The sequence below is a fragment of the Apium graveolens genome, chromosome 9, assembly GCF_009905375.1.
Source record: "Apium graveolens cultivar Ventura chromosome 9, ASM990537v1, whole genome shotgun sequence".
Classification (NCBI taxonomy): domain Eukaryota; kingdom Viridiplantae; phylum Streptophyta; class Magnoliopsida; order Apiales; family Apiaceae; genus Apium; species Apium graveolens.
This window is the reverse complement of record NC_133655.1, coordinates 234,484,473-234,500,350: the sequence shown is the minus strand read 5'-3', so window position 1 is coordinate 234,500,350 and position 15,878 is coordinate 234,484,473. Positions and strand designations below refer to the sequence as shown.

Genomic DNA, 15,878 nt, shown 5'->3' with positions numbered 1-15,878 from the left:
TCGTTAAAATCCCCCATCATGCACCATGCAAGAACTGAGCGTGTTGCCAAGTTACACTTAAGTTCCCATTACTCCCTACGCCTATCACGCTCCAGACACCCATAAAATCCCGTATATCACCACCTACCCACATGCTCATTCTCTACCTCAAAGTCTATAAAGTGGCTACCCCCATCTTGAATCAAACAGCTCCCTTCATTCTTCCAAATTAACGCCAGTTCTCCCCTATGCCTTTGAGACTCAACAACCCAACATCCCGTATAACTCAACTGCCTACAGATATCTTCAACCGTCTTTTCATTACTAAAATTTTTTGAAAAAAAATAAAGCTAGGTTTCATACGATGGACAATATCTTTAAGGAAACGAATTGTACATGAGTTGCCCAGCCCACGATAATTCCAAGCTAACAGACTCATTTTCCTAGGCGGGCCTGCACCACAGGATCCGCCTCCAATCCGTTTTTTAGCCCACCAATTAAGTTAAGCCCATGTGTATTTTTATTTTGAATTTCCTCTGTTATTCCCTCCCTTTCTATACGTTTACGTTTTGAATCAACAACAATCATATCTTTTGTTCCAGTATTTTCTCCCTCGTTATCCTCCGACTGATTTAAAATATCATACTTTACTAATTTATTCCCCTTATCTCGCTGAACAAAACTAATTCCCCATGTTCTCCTGAAACATTACGAATTATGCCATCAATCTCCATGAATATCTCTCATATTATTGCTGTCTGAGAACTCATCTCCGGTACCTTCCGTGTTGCATTTCCGTCCATCCCTTTTCTCAGCCATTTTGACCATATATTCGGATTTTTCCCACCTCTTGCTGATGCTCTCAACCATGAACCATATGCTCTACCGATTTCCTTATCAGGGTGTGCATATACTATCCCACAATCCCGTTCTGAGTGCCCCATAATACCGCAGACGAAACAGAAAGTGCTAAGTCTCTCATACTTAAAATTGACCCAATTCCAATCTCCGCTTTCCCGCTTCAGTTTCATCTTTCTTTTAAGAGGTTTCATAACATCCATCGTAACTTGACCCGTGCATAGAGATGCATAAAAAGCCTGGGCCCGAAAAATCTGGCCCGGCCCGATCCGGTGAAAGCCCGGTCAAGCCCGGCCCGGTCAAAGCCCGGCCCGGTCCCGGCCCAGGCTTAGGGCCTCGACGTGCCCTATATTTTTAGGCAAAGCCCGGCCCGGCCTGGTTAAAAGGCCAGGTTTCGGTCAGGCCCGACCCGATTAAAAGTCCGAAAAACCCGGTTAAAATCTGGTTATTCTAATATATTTTCTTACATATTTATGAATTCACTTTTGCTATAAATATAAATAATACTTTAAACACAGATGTATTTATATATTTGTGATTAATAATATTAATTATATACTTCATTGCATAAATAATGAAAGAAGGTATAGTAAGTACACTATATATATGTGGATAATAATGATAAAACATATTATTCTATAAACATATTTATTTTTTACCGAACATAAATGTTTTCACCGAAGTACTCCCTCAGTCCCTTCTAATTGTTATCGTTTTTAGGAGAGTGTCCGACACGCATTTTAAGATGAATAGAAAGTATAGTTCTTAACTTTTTTTATAAATTTTCTTTTTCTGAATAAAAATAGATTGTTTAAACTTTTATTCAGAAAAATATTTTTTTTTTAAAAAAGTTAAAGAACTATACTTTCTCTTCATCTTAAAATGCGTGTCGGGCACTCTCCCAGAAACGATAACAATTGGGAGGGATGGAGGAGTAATGTTTTCATAAAATATTCCATGTAAACTAATACATTGTTACGATGATCTAGTTGCTAACATATGTAATTTTTGGAATCTCTAATAAAACTCGATCCGATTTAAATTAGAAAAAGCCCGGCTCGATCCGATCCGGCCCGAAAAAATCCTGGTTAGGCCCACGTCGAGGGCCCAAACGGGCTCTGACATTTTCGGAAAGCCCGGCCCGGTCAAAGTCAAAGCCCGAAAAGCCCGACCCGGTCAAAGCCTGGGCTTTTTAAGGCTCGGTCAAAACCCGGCCCGGTGGGCCTTTTGTGCATCTCTACCCGTGCATACGCCTTCCACATCCCATTGAGATTTACAGTATTTGTCTTAATTACCTTACCAACATCAATTGCGGTTTGGAGTAAAAGTCGAACCAAACCGCGAAGAGCGGTTTTAGAAAATTGTCATCCGCAACCGCAAATTGTCATCCGCAACCGCATTTGCGGTTGCGTTTAACCACGTCAATTGCGCTTGCGAATTTGCGGTTATTACGGATCGGTTTGCGATTCAACCACTTATTTTAAAATAATTAATAATTTACAAAAAAATAAATTCGGAATATTAATAAATTCAAGTTTAAGTTACGTGATAAATTTACATTCAAAAATTAAATACAAACTAATGCTCCGTGTGGAGCAAGGATATTAAAAATATAAAAAAATATGGAGGCGAGAGAAAAGAAAAAAGAAAAGGATAAAAAAAATTACATGTTGATTATATTTTACATTTGTTTGGTTATATATCTTATAATGATTGTGAATCGTATGAACGAAGTCTTAACATTAACCTAAGATTAGTTAATAAATGTGTATACTTATTAATTTATATGAAATTTACTACTTTTTTGGAAATATATTTTATTATAAATATATGTTGCGAGTTGTGGTTGCAGTTGCGATTTTGCAATTTTCAAGAATTTAAAATCGCATCCAAACCGTGAATTAGCGGTTTTTAAAATTTAAATCCACAACCAACCCGCTTTTCGCGAATATCCGCAAAATGCGTTTCGGTTGCGAGCGGTTGAGCGGTTGGATGCGGCTGAGCGGTTCGTCTGTACACCCCTAATTACTAGTACCTTGTATTATCTTCTCCGAGAAACAACCATTTGGAATATCGTACAGTTGAACCCAGATATCCATATAATTCAACAAACTGTATGCGAATCTTCCCCCTCCTGTAAACTGAAGAGTAATCAATAGTCTTTGTTCGAACGTCCACGAGTCTCCTCCGTAACTTTCTGCATATCCAATGGATGGTAAAACACGAACAAATATCTTTGCCCTCCTATATCATGAATCACCATTCCTTTGCCCTCCTATATCATGAATCACCATTCCTTCCTTCAGACGCCATTAGTGAAGCAATCACATTTTACATCACATTAAAATTAATGTTCTTCTCCGTAAGAAACCTTCATATCAATACATACTTTTTTGTTATACTCACGTCCTCTTTTCCGACTATAACTCATCCATCATCCTCTTCCTCCAGTGATAACCTCGCATAGAGTTCTTTTAAATCGTCTGATTTTGTTGTCATTGATTATTAATTTCAACTACAAATGAGAAACTAGATGAATAAACTTGTAACACGGATAAGACATAAATAACTCGCAACCAGTGCGAGACCCAAACCTATTGTAGCACTTAACTGTTATATTCTATTTAAAGTTAAAACATACAAAAATAGAAAATATAGGGACTCATAAATAATGCGTTTATCTTATTTTTCAGAAACAACTATTTTCCATGTTGGGCCTTTGAACGGGGCTTTAAATTTTTGTTAACGCAATTTAAACATGTGTCGAAAGTTGAATAATATATATGCGTTTATATGGTAAACACATCATCGAAATGTGTTTTCAAAATTTATTTTTTTTATAAATTCCTTTTTTGAAAAATAATATTTTAAAATTGATAAAAACGTAAAATATAATGTGTTTCTTAAAAACGCATATAAAAAATATATTTTTGAGTGATAAAAAAAGTTATATTTAAGTGCGTGTAAAATTTTGAGCATTTTTTTTTCCAAATTGTGATAATAAGAGTAAGCCCAACCATGTTAGCTAAAATGTCTAGTGTCACCATAATATACATATTTACATATTATGTAAAAATAATGTCACTGCAACCATGAGACCTGCTAGCAATAATTATCACATCTTCTATATTTGTTGATCCTCTATTCATTAGCTAAAATATTCAGATCACATCTCGTCCTTTCTAACATATTTAAACATATAACTATACATACATACATATTTATATTTATATTACATTTAATATATATAAATAAAAATTCTTATTTTATATTTAATATTTTTAGCTTATATAATATTAAGTATAAAAATATTATTTTCTTATTAACTAAATTTATTAATTATTTTGACATACAATTGCATATTTATAAAAATAGTAATAAATCCAATATGATAAAATATAATGGAACTATATATTTTATAATATATAATAGATTTTATTCATTATTTTTTCATATTTAAATGTGTTATATATTTTGAGTTTTAATATTTATTAAATTGTAATTATATTCAACATTTTTCATTACATTTATATTTTATTTACACTTTTATTAGATTAAGTATTAAATAAATTTATTTTATCATTCAAAATATGTATTTGAAGGTAAAAATAATATTTTTGAATATACCCATTAAAGAACATGTACTTGCAGGTTCAACAAAATTATAGATAATAAAATTATAGATAATGATAATTTGGCTGATAATTTGGCTAATCATTTTAGCTAAAGTGATCGGAGATTCTAGGGCGATTACCAATTGCATGACCAGTTTGTTTTCAAATGGGCCATTGGGGTTAGGAGTATGTTTAACCAACAAAGAAGAGCGATATATTGTATATTGTGGCGGGAAAATTGCGAGGGTGGATAGAGATGTGTTTCAACCTTCTAATACAATGCTTACTGTTGTGGTTTGTTCTAAACTTTATTTTTAAATAAAAAATAATAATCTAGGGTTCTATCATTTTTTATTTCTTATCCCTAATTGTGCATCTTTAGCTGCTTATACTTTATACTACCAGTGTTCTATATCGGATTATCAGTGATACTCGGTTGTTTATTCCGATTATTATATATAATCATATAGTGTAATTTTATGTACATCATACATAATACCTTCATAGGATTGTTATGATCTAGATTACAAAATGATCATTAATTGTAATATTTGTGATCTGGTAATATTATGAATTAATGTGTGTATACTGCAAATTTCTATTATGTACAAAGAGGATTTGGTTGGTTGATAGATGAGCATAATTGTAACTTTCTGTTTTTGCTTGGAATTGTTGATTGATGAGATTATACTATTGTATAATGAAATTCGATATGCGTAATCAAATTAAATGAGTCTGTCTTAATTATCGAAAGAGACCGACTCTTATGCAAATGGAACAATCTCAATATATTGCAGAATATAAATTTTAGAACAATTTAAGGCAACATAAAGAAATAAAACAAATGCAGAACACCAAGAATTTTAGCTTGGTTCGGCTCCTAAACTTAATCTATGGCCTACATCCAAGTCCCCATGCCAACTAGCATAGAGAGTCTATTATAATCCAATAATAAACAACTTACAAACGTTCTTGATTACAAATAGATGGCCACTTGAAAGAACCCTTTCCCTTGACATTAATGTCACCTAGCAAACCTGCTACACTAGTCCACTGACTACCTTGGCCTTGAGAATTTCTATTCTAGTCTACTTGCCACAACCCGGCAATTGAGTAATAGAAATGATGTGTATTACAACTTAATCTATGTTTTTTATTCAACTGGATATTCAAGAATAAAAGGAATAAGAAACTGCTTTTCAGATAGATAGATAGGAAGTTATGTGAGCATTAGTTTCAATCTGAAAAACGCGATGTGTATTTATACACACAAGTCTAACGGCTTTGAGATTTTTAAACTTAATTAGATAGAATTTGTTAAGTAAGATTGTTTGAAAATCAGAAGGATAATTCTTGTTAAAAACAGTTCGTTAGATAAGTTAAAATGATTCAAACGAGTTGAAATGATAAGGTTTGTTTGAGTAAAGACAGGAGATGAATACCCAGTCAAACTCGATTACATTTTAATCCTAACAACTCGATGAACATTGTCCTGATAATCTGCATTGTTCTTGGATAGTTGTCCAACAGGTTCATCACCAGAAACCTGTAGAATAACATATATGCTTATGCAGGTGGACAGTGGGTTAAAGGACGATACAAGTTTTAGGACTTGGGAGTTGGCAGATACCTTTTTTGGAATGATTGCAGGGTCGAGCATAATCAGTTGAATAGTTTATGATTTACAATATTGCCATCTTATTGATGAAGTAAAGGAACGAACTAGTCTTTCTGCTCAGGTAAAGGAATAAACGGTGGTGCTTTATCTATATCTTTAATTCAGTATTAACTTTATTGTATAAAGCAAGTTACACTTATATAGAGACCAAAGAAGGTTACTACTATTTGTGTCGTGTTTCATTGCTGGTATTATTAAATTATTATGGCAATATGTATTTTAACAATTTTTGTATTTTATGTATATATGACATTTTTTGTTGCACAACGAATATATGCCTTTAAAGAATTTAAAGTTGTAAAGCATTGTATTATGATGACAGTGGAGTAGTAAGAGTTTTTAAGTTTCGATTATTAACGAAAGTCTGAGTAGACTATGAGGATTGCCGTTGTCTTGGAAGATTAGTTATTAAAAAACAAAAAAAAACAACTGTTGAGTTAAAGCTTACTTGGTAAGCTGCGTGCTTGCATTTTCCTGACCACTGCATAAAAAATGCTGTTGGTATGGCCGCTTCATAAAAATATACAAGTAACTTGAGGTTGGGCAGTTCGAGAACATTGACTAGTCCTGTGCGAGGAAGTGACAAGGTATTATCCGTAAAAGTAATCCGGTGCAAGTGATGTTTAAAATTTTCCATGACTGTCCTTTGTTTGCTAGAAAGAGATGAAATTAGCCAAAAGAGAATACTATATGCATGTTCTTAAAATTTAGGACTTGTCAAAGTTATGTGGATACCCCCCTCAAGTAGAGCATCTCATCGTTGATGCTCAACTTGTTTCGGAGTTCTCTGAATCTTTGTTTAGGTAATCCTTTGGTGAATACCTCAGGAAGTTGGCCACGAGAAGATTTGAAGCCAACTAAGTTGTTTGTGAGCTACTCTTAACGGGCAAAATGAAAATCAATCTGCATCTGTTTTGTGTTTTGTGTGCGCGTGAAAAATTGGGCTAGCAATGATTTAAGTTTTACATGTATCCCGTCTGAGATCATATGCTTCCTATATTAATTCACATGTGTATTTTATAAATTCAAATATAGCCTTAACTTTTATATGTAAAACTAATGTAACCTTAGGAGAGGTATCCGAGGTCTTAAACTATGTGCATCAACTATATTTATCATTATTCTATTACTCATTTATTATGCAATCTGTATATTTTTGAAAATTAGATTTTTGTATATTATGTTTTTTTCTGTATTTGCCAAGACTCGAACCCGAGACCTATTGTATACCTTTCTTAAAATGTGATAGATAGATCTCTGAGACCTATTGTATACCTTTCTTAAAATGTGATAGATAGATCTCTTTTCTGGTTATAATTATTAATCTTGAATGACTACAAAAATGTAGAGATGCCATGCATGGAGATTAACACCTCATACATTGTCTGGAATTTCTCACTTTTCTAATTTTATTCAGTCCTCGCACCTATTTCAGTTCATCCTTATCATTATGAAAGAAGTATAGGCACGGCACAGCATGCACAATTTTCCAAAAGAAGGTTGTTTAGAAAGAAAAGATTAATGGGGGGTGTGCAAAGCATTGCATTTGCATGATAAAAAAGATGCCATGCGAAGCCCAGATATTAATATTTTTGGAAGCTGCCAACCATTGTTATTACCAGTAGTAGGAATGAAGCTGACAAAGTGAAAGATGAGTTAAAACATGATGATTATAAATGTCTAGTTTCTAGTGATAATTATGAAGTTGTAGCAATCCCAAATGAGTACGGAATTGTAAAGGTGCCATGCATGCAGCTTGACACCTCAAACAATTTTTGGATTTTTTCACCAACCTCCACCCCCCAATGGTTATCTCCTTCACCACCTTGTCCTATATATATACCCCCATACACACACACATATATCAGTCACCTTTACATTTTATGAATCAATTCCTCGCTAGAATATATAGAAGTTGAATACATTTAAATTTGAAGATGCCGCACTCTTTGATTAATGGGCCACTGAGCATGCGTGACAGGGTTGAACATACCCTATCTGCTCACCGGAATGAACTTGTCAATCTCTTCACCAGGTAACTACTCTCTGCTTTTTTTTCCTTGTCTTTATTAATGAATTGGAATGTATTTCTTACAGTTGGTTGTTGAGTGCTAATTTTTATTTTTGTATCTAAAATCTTGTTTTGTTTGTCCATGTGAAAGATATGTAGCTCATGGAAAGGGGATATTACAATCTCATGACCTGATAGATGATCTGGACAGTGTTATAGGTGAAGATGGAGTCAATAAGCTCAAAGATGGCCCCTTCATCCAAATTTTAAGATGTTCACAGGTAATGCTCAACTGCCTGGAGTGAAATTAAATCACATCCGCCCTCCGAAATTCACCATTTCATCTTGAGCTTGCTTCAACTCATATTGGAGCTAGCTCAATTTCTCAAATAATAATTTTGGAGTGATTCTTATGCTTGTACCTCATGGTAAAAATAATTTTGACAATCAATTTTAGTTTAGGCATGTGTGTGTGAGCATTTAAATATCTGCAACAAACCTTTTCCAGAATTAAAATAAACATTGAAGTACAAACATCACTTGTTGATACTAGTTCACTGTATTAGGATCACAAATGAGTAGATATTGGAATGTACTCTCTAATATTTTCTTTCAACTCATTTAACCTTGAGTAAATTATCTATGATCTCTTCATCACAAACTGACTTGATATGTCTTATTTCCATATTCAGTCTAGATTATATATCAGTGCACCTCTGTTTCCTAAACTTTTAGCGAAATATATTAGAATCTATAACCAGGGGTGGATCTAGTAAGCAACTAGATTAGTTCCCGGGCATCTGCCCGGTTATATTGAAATAATTATTGTTAAATATTTTGTATTTTTTGTATTAAAATAGATAAATTAATAATTGTAATGTGTTCAATTTTAGGTAAGGATTATCACTTGGTAGTTGGTATGTATAATATATATTTTGTACAAAATAGATACATGGATAGTTTGTATGTTGCTTAATTTTAAGTAGTGAGGGTCATTAGGTATATAAAATATATATAAGGTAGAATTTAGATTTAATAGATTTTTTTTTCAAAAAAATGTTGAAAGAAGGTTACAAAATTGAAAAATAAGGAAAAGAGAAAATTAGTGGGATGAGAGAGAAGAGTGTCATTAATGTTGTGTCATTAATGTTAGCATGTCAACTAAATTAAAATTAAATGTAGATTAATTAATTGAGAGAACGACAAGTGTCCTATTTTAGTATAGTGTAGACACATCCAAAGAAAAACATTAAAAAAGTTCATATTTTGTATTGGTAAATTTAAATTAGAACTGAACTGATGGTCCCCCGTTATAAATTTAGATTTGTAGGGGCCGGTTTTGTATAAACTTTTTAAATTACCTATCAAAGTTCTTGGTTCAAACTCTTATGTTTCCAACAAAACTATGGATTATAAAACTGATAAAAAACTAAATGACATAAATATATCAAACATATACAAGTTATTAGTTTCAAGCTATTATGCTGCCCTTTTTTTGCATTTCACTGCTATGAGAACGATATATGTATCTTACATAATGATGAAGCTTAATATATATATATATATGTATTTACTTTTATATGTCTTGATCGGATTTCTGGTCAACTTATCCAATAACTTGCTACATTCTTAAGCATTCTATAAGTTGCTACGTTCTTAAGTATACTATTATGCTTTTGTCTTGTAGGAAGCTATTGTTATACCTCCTTATGTTGCCATTGCAATTCGTCCAAGGCCTGGCATTTGGGAATATATTCGCGTAAATGTGCATGAACTGAGTGTTGAGCATCTAAGTGTTTCCGAATATCTTTGCTTCAAGGAAGAACTTGTCAACGGGGAGTAAGCTACCTCACCTTTTCTTATACTTCATCATTTTTAAAATTTTGCTCACATGCTCTTATTTGAAACCAAGGATATGTTAATAAAGGTTGCAGTGAATATCTAGTTTTTCCTCGCCGTAACTTAACTGAGCTAATAAAGGCTTCATCACAGGTACAAGAAGAACTTAGTGCTTGAGCTTGATTTCGAGCCATTCAATGCAACACTTCCTCGACCATCGCGATCATCTTCTATTGGCAGCGGGGTTCAGTATCTCAACCGTCACCTATCTTCTGTTATGTTCCGCAATAAAGAGAATATGGAACCTCTAGTTGAGTTTCTCCGTGCACACAAACATGACGGACATGTATGTCAACTTAAATAGCAGATTTTAACAGTCATTTGTTATCTGTTATGACTTGGTTAATTTTCATCATGAAATTACGCAGATTCTCTAATCCATAGATCCAAGCCTCCTAATAAAAGTAACTGTTAAAACAATAAGGTATTTCATTTAGATATTTGCAAAAAATTGAAGAGAAAATGTTAACACATTGTATATGATGTTTTCTAGGTAATGATGCTGAATGACAGAGTACAATCTATATCTGGACTTCAACTAGCTTTGGCTAGGGCAGAGGAATTTCTTTCTAAGTTTCAACCAGACGCACCATGTTCTGAGTTTGAATATGCGTAAGTGACCATGAAGCTTTATATAGTAGTTCCTCTCCAAAAAGAAGTAATATATATGTTTGGCTTGTAAATCATTCTTACATCATGGTATATTCTCCATCTGATGTAATTATATTTTGATCACTTTGAATGAAGACTCCAAGGCATGGGCTTCGAGAAAGGCTGGGGTAACACAGCACGCCGAGTTTCTGAATCCATCCATCTACTTCTGGACATCCTTCAGGCTCCTGATGCAGCTACGTTGGAGAAATTTCTCGGGATGATTCCTATGGTCTTTAACGTTGTGATTCTCTCTCCACATGGATATTTTGGCCAAGCAAATGTATTGGGTTTGCCTGACACTGGTGGACAGGTAGTGTGTTCTTGTAAAACTACTAATTAGATTTTGCAATTACATATACCAGATGATAACCGTGCGAAGCTCCAAAGATAATTATTCAATTAATATATATTATATAATTTCTTTTACAATAATGAACAATTACATCGACATCATTATTACATAATGAAAAATTCAAAATAAAGAATGTCAAATAAATACCTAATAAAATGATAGAATCATATTATTTTTGCAACTCGGTAGGTTATAACAAAAGAATTGCAATTATAATAGGATTTCAACAATTTAATTATATCACTAAACGGTAATATAGAATTGTACGTGAAATGGGAATCTAGAGGTCAAATTAAAAAGGTTGGAATAAAAGAATTGCCATTATAATAGAACCTGAAATAGGAATGTAGGGGTGAAACCAAAAAAGGCGGAACCAAATTTGGTACTGAAGTACCGTTATAAAGGGGTTTCGCTTATTAATGGAGGTTATAGATGTGTGAATGACAACTTTATGCCTTTGTACAAATTTTTAATAATGAAGAATTTAGTGTAGAGTTGTGTAGTATAAATATCTATTCCCTACCAATTAAATTTGTATCTTTATGGATTAAGGTTGTCTACATACTTGATCAAATGCGTGCCTTGGAGAATGAGATGCTGCTTAGAATAAAGGAGCAAGGACTAAATGTTAAACCCAAAATACTTGTTGTAAGTATGCTACTATTGTTCATGCTTGCAGCTTGCCTGTCTTATGCCAACAATGCTACTTGTTCTTTAGCCGTCTTAGTATTTTTCATGGTAATTTTTTTAAAGATATTCCCTTACCAATTTCTTTTTCTAATGGTTCTCTGGTTGGACGGTGTAAGGTTACGCGATTGATACCTGATGCAAAAGGAACAACATGCAACCAGCGACTAGAAAGAGTCAGCGGAACAGAGCACACACAAATTCTCCGCGTGCCTTTCAGGACTGAGAAACGCATTCTTCGAAAGTGGATTTCTAGGTTTGATGTGTGGCCTTATTTGGAGACCTTTGCTGAGGTACAAATTTTCCATTTAATTTTCTTCGTTTTTACTTCCAGAGGACCTTTTTCACATCTTTTGAGCATTTATTTAATATGAGTTATATTTTCTTAGGATGTATCGAATGAAGTTGCGGCAGAGTTGCAGGGTGTTCCAGACCTCATCATTGGCAACTATAGTGATGGGAATCTTGTTGCTTCCCTGTTAGCTAATAAACTTGGTGTCACTCAGGTTTTTGTTAGATTTTAAACTCTGTCGTCTCCATTTTACTTTAATGTATTAGTTAAGGCTCAAAATGTCAACTTGTGCAGTGCAACATCGCTCATGCGTTGGAAAAAACAAAATATCCAGATTCTGACTTGTACTGGAGAAATTATGAAGACAAGTACCATTTCTCGAGCCAGTTTACCGCTGATATCATTGCTATGAACTATGCAGATTTCATTATCACCAGCACATACCAGGAGATTGCTGGCAGGTACACAGCTCAACTCATGGAAAGGAATTTCTTCAATTCTTTCGATAACTTACTACAATAATCGTCTCCTCTCTTATAGTCTTATAGAATATCCTCATTATAACAGGTACAATCTTCCAATCATAAGTACTTTCACTAGAATGTAATTCTCGTATTTTCCTGTTTTTATACTCTGTTTCAATAGTATTTCTTACTAATGTTTATTGCATAGAACTTCCACATAATAAACTCATGTCATTGTGTGTTGAAGCTGAGTTAACAAGCTCATAAAAAAATCATTAAAACTCTTCAATTTTCACCTTTTTAACTTATGAAAATATAGTGTTGTGAAGAATCTATGAAGATACATGTGTCAACATTTTTCCGTTGTTTCAGCAAGAACAGCGTTGGACAGTATGAGAGCCACACAGGTTTCACTCTCCCTGGGCTGTATCGCGTAGTTCATGGCATTGATGTGTTTGATCCCAAGTTCAATATTGTCTCTCCTGGAGCAGATATGAGCATTTACTTTTCATACGCAGTAAAGGAGATGAGACTTACTGCGTTACATGGTGCGATTAAAGAACTGTTATATGATCCAGAGCAGAACAATGAACACATGTGAGTTTCTCATTTCTGTATGTTTTTACATGTTAAATGTAGCTTTGAAATTTTTCACCCATATTGTTGCATCTTATAAACATTCACTTAGTCCTGGTTATTGCTGATTTTAATTTTAAAACACAAGGTGTGGGTGTGCACTTTTCAAAATATGATTCCTGTATAAGACTATATTGTAAATTTATCATTGTTCTCTGGGTCTGGGGCCAGAAGTATTCCCAAGTTGTGGCTTTCATGGAAGTTATGTTGAGCTCGATGCTTTGCGGACACTTTACACATATGATTTCAAAATTTCTCTTTATTCTTTTCTGTTGGTGACTTTTATGCTAGTTTTTTTGGATTTATTAATAGAGTAATTATTTTTAATACAATTTATACTAAGAAGTAATACTTATATAATTGAAACATACTGCCATTTACAACTTCCCAATTCCCATAGTATGGATGGTTTTGAGGAATGTAACTATGAAGGTTACTTGTTGCAGTGGTCAATTGGCTGACCTTTGGTCTATTTTAAATGCAGTGGTATGCTGAATGATCCATCAAAACCCATAATATTTTCCATGGCAAGATTTGATAAAGTGAAAAACCTGACTGGGCTAGTTGAGTGTTATAGTAAAGATACCAGGCTAAGAGATCTTGCAAATCTCGTTGTAGTTGGTGGCTACATTGATTTAAAACAATCAAAGGATAGAGAAGAAATTGCTGAGATTGAGAAGATGCATAGTCTAATGAACATGTACAACTTAAATGGACATTTTCGATGGATAACTGCACAGATGAATCGTGCTCGTAATGGTGAACTTTACCGTTACATTGCAGATACAAAAGGTGTCTTTGTTCAGGTAATTATCATTTAGTACTTTGCATGCCTTCTATAGTAAAGGTCTCATTATCTGATCGCACACATTCTTTTCAGCCTGCTTTCTATGAAGCTTTTGGGCTCACAGTTGTGGAGGCAATGACTTGCGGTCTCCCTACATTTGCTACCTGCCATGGCGGTCCAGCTGAAATTATTGAGAATGGAATTTCTGGATTCCACATTGATCCCTATCACCCTGAGCAGGTTACAGACATTTTAGCCAACTTTTTCGAGCGAACCCAAAGTGATCAGAGCTACTGGAAACAAATATCTGACAGAGCACTTGCCCGCATCCATGAAAAGTATGAGGCTTATTACGAATGTGGTCAAACAAATTTGTTTACATATTTTGACTATTATCTAAACTATTTGCATAGGTACACTTGGGAGATTTACTCAAGGAGGCTTCTGTCTTTAGCTGGGGTTTATGGCTTCTGGAAACATGTATCAAAGCTTGACAGGCGTCAGACTCGACGATATATGGAGATGCTTTACCTTACAAAGTATCGAGATCAGGTTAGTACCCCTAAGCGTTCTTAGTATTAATTAGTTAAGCAGTCACAAATCTTCGAAATTAAAAGTCTGGTTTGAATTATTTTAAAAAATTATATCAATTTTAAAGTTATATTTCATTTGGATATATAAATTGTTATATATACAGTAACTTGGAAGTTATAAAAAATGAATATGAAGTTATATATGGTGATGCCAGTATTAGTTGTGTAGTTAAATTACAAACTTAAAGTAATTGACTCAAATGAAACAAGGAAAATGTACATGTCATTCCATTCCATATAAGGCTTACTTTAATATCTTTACACATACAATATTTTATGTTTAAGTCTTCAGTGCATTGAGAAGCACTCGAATGAAAGTACAAGTTTTTTCTGGCTGTAACTTGTAAACAAATATCACATAATTTCTCATTTTACATCTTGGTATTTCAGGTGAAGATTATTCCTCTGGCTGTGGATGAGGAGTAAAGCTTACAACTGTTATGTGTCTGCATTTTGGTCTCAAATCATAGTTCTCTTAGCTTTTCTATGGATGAATGAATAATGTTGCCGTAACTTTCCAACAATAAATGTGTATGAACTTTGTTATGCAGTTGTCTCGGTCGTCCTATGAGATGAATGAATTAAGTGGTCAAACTTTTCAAGTTTTATGTCAACAGCTACATCTAATTCGATGTTTATTGTGTAGTGTGGACAATTTATCTGATGCATTTTCTTTAGTGTTATAACCTACTGTGAATACGGTCAGTTTATGCCTGTAAAATATAGCACTTGAAACTAATCCGAGGTAACGATAATTGAAGGTCTGGTTGATTTTATTTGAGCTGATATAGGGTTGTAAGAGCATTCCCATGGTTGTAAATGACGTTGGGACTGGGAAATGTATACCGAGTCACTTGTGGTTGCAAAAAAAATGTGGATAGTCAATAACCTATTGTTTTGTAATCTTTGTACTGAGAGATTGTCTCTTACGTTTAAGAGCATGGCTGATTAAGGGCCGAATTCGTGTCCGATGTAATTTGTTTCAACAAAAATCGGATTTCAACATTCGTCATATACGAAATCCTATAAATTTACTTTAGCTTATTTCATACTTTTGGACGGTGTCAGAGCAACTCTAATGGAGTTCTAACATTTCCCTCAAAAATATTATTATTAAAATAGATCCTATTGTTTTAGGATATTTTATTATAGTTCAACTCCAACAACATTACTTATAAGTGTATTCTATTAATATTTTATTATTATATTTAAACTCTAGTTATGCATTTAAAATGGAGAATTAGATAGAAATGAATTTTTTATTAATAAAAATAAGATAAGAAATCACTAGTGAATCCTTATTTATAAGTTATGAGAGTAGGATACTTAAATTTTTAAGAACTAACTAGCATATTGTTAGAGCGAGCTCAAATT

The 15,878-nt window shown here is 33.6% G+C and overlaps 1 protein-coding gene across 2 annotated transcripts; it reads left to right on the top strand.

The window, feature by feature from the left end:
- Positions 1–4,565: 4,565 nt before the first annotated feature.
- Positions 4,566–15,112, top strand: LOC141683274 (sucrose synthase 2-like). 2 transcript variants are annotated; one of them, XM_074487971.1, is made up of 17 exons: positions 4,566–4,745; positions 6,026–6,190; positions 8,067–8,164; positions 8,292–8,421; positions 9,828–9,979; positions 10,133–10,325; positions 10,533–10,651; positions 10,787–11,003; positions 11,598–11,693; positions 11,852–12,025; positions 12,122–12,238; positions 12,319–12,485; positions 12,861–13,085; positions 13,609–13,930; positions 14,005–14,249; positions 14,325–14,463; positions 14,895–15,112. In XM_074487971.1, exons 3-17 carry the CDS (start codon positions 8,067–8,069, stop codon positions 14,928–14,930), a joined length of 2,430 nt encoding a protein of 809 aa, XP_074344072.1. In that variant the 5' UTR covers positions 4,566–4,745; positions 6,026–6,190; the 3' UTR covers positions 14,931–15,112. The 2 variants fall into 2 exon arrangements, with proteins under 2 accessions (XP_074344072.1, XP_074344071.1); XM_074487970.1 differs by having other exon boundaries at positions 7,565–8,164.
- Positions 15,113–15,878: the final 766 nt, after the last annotated feature.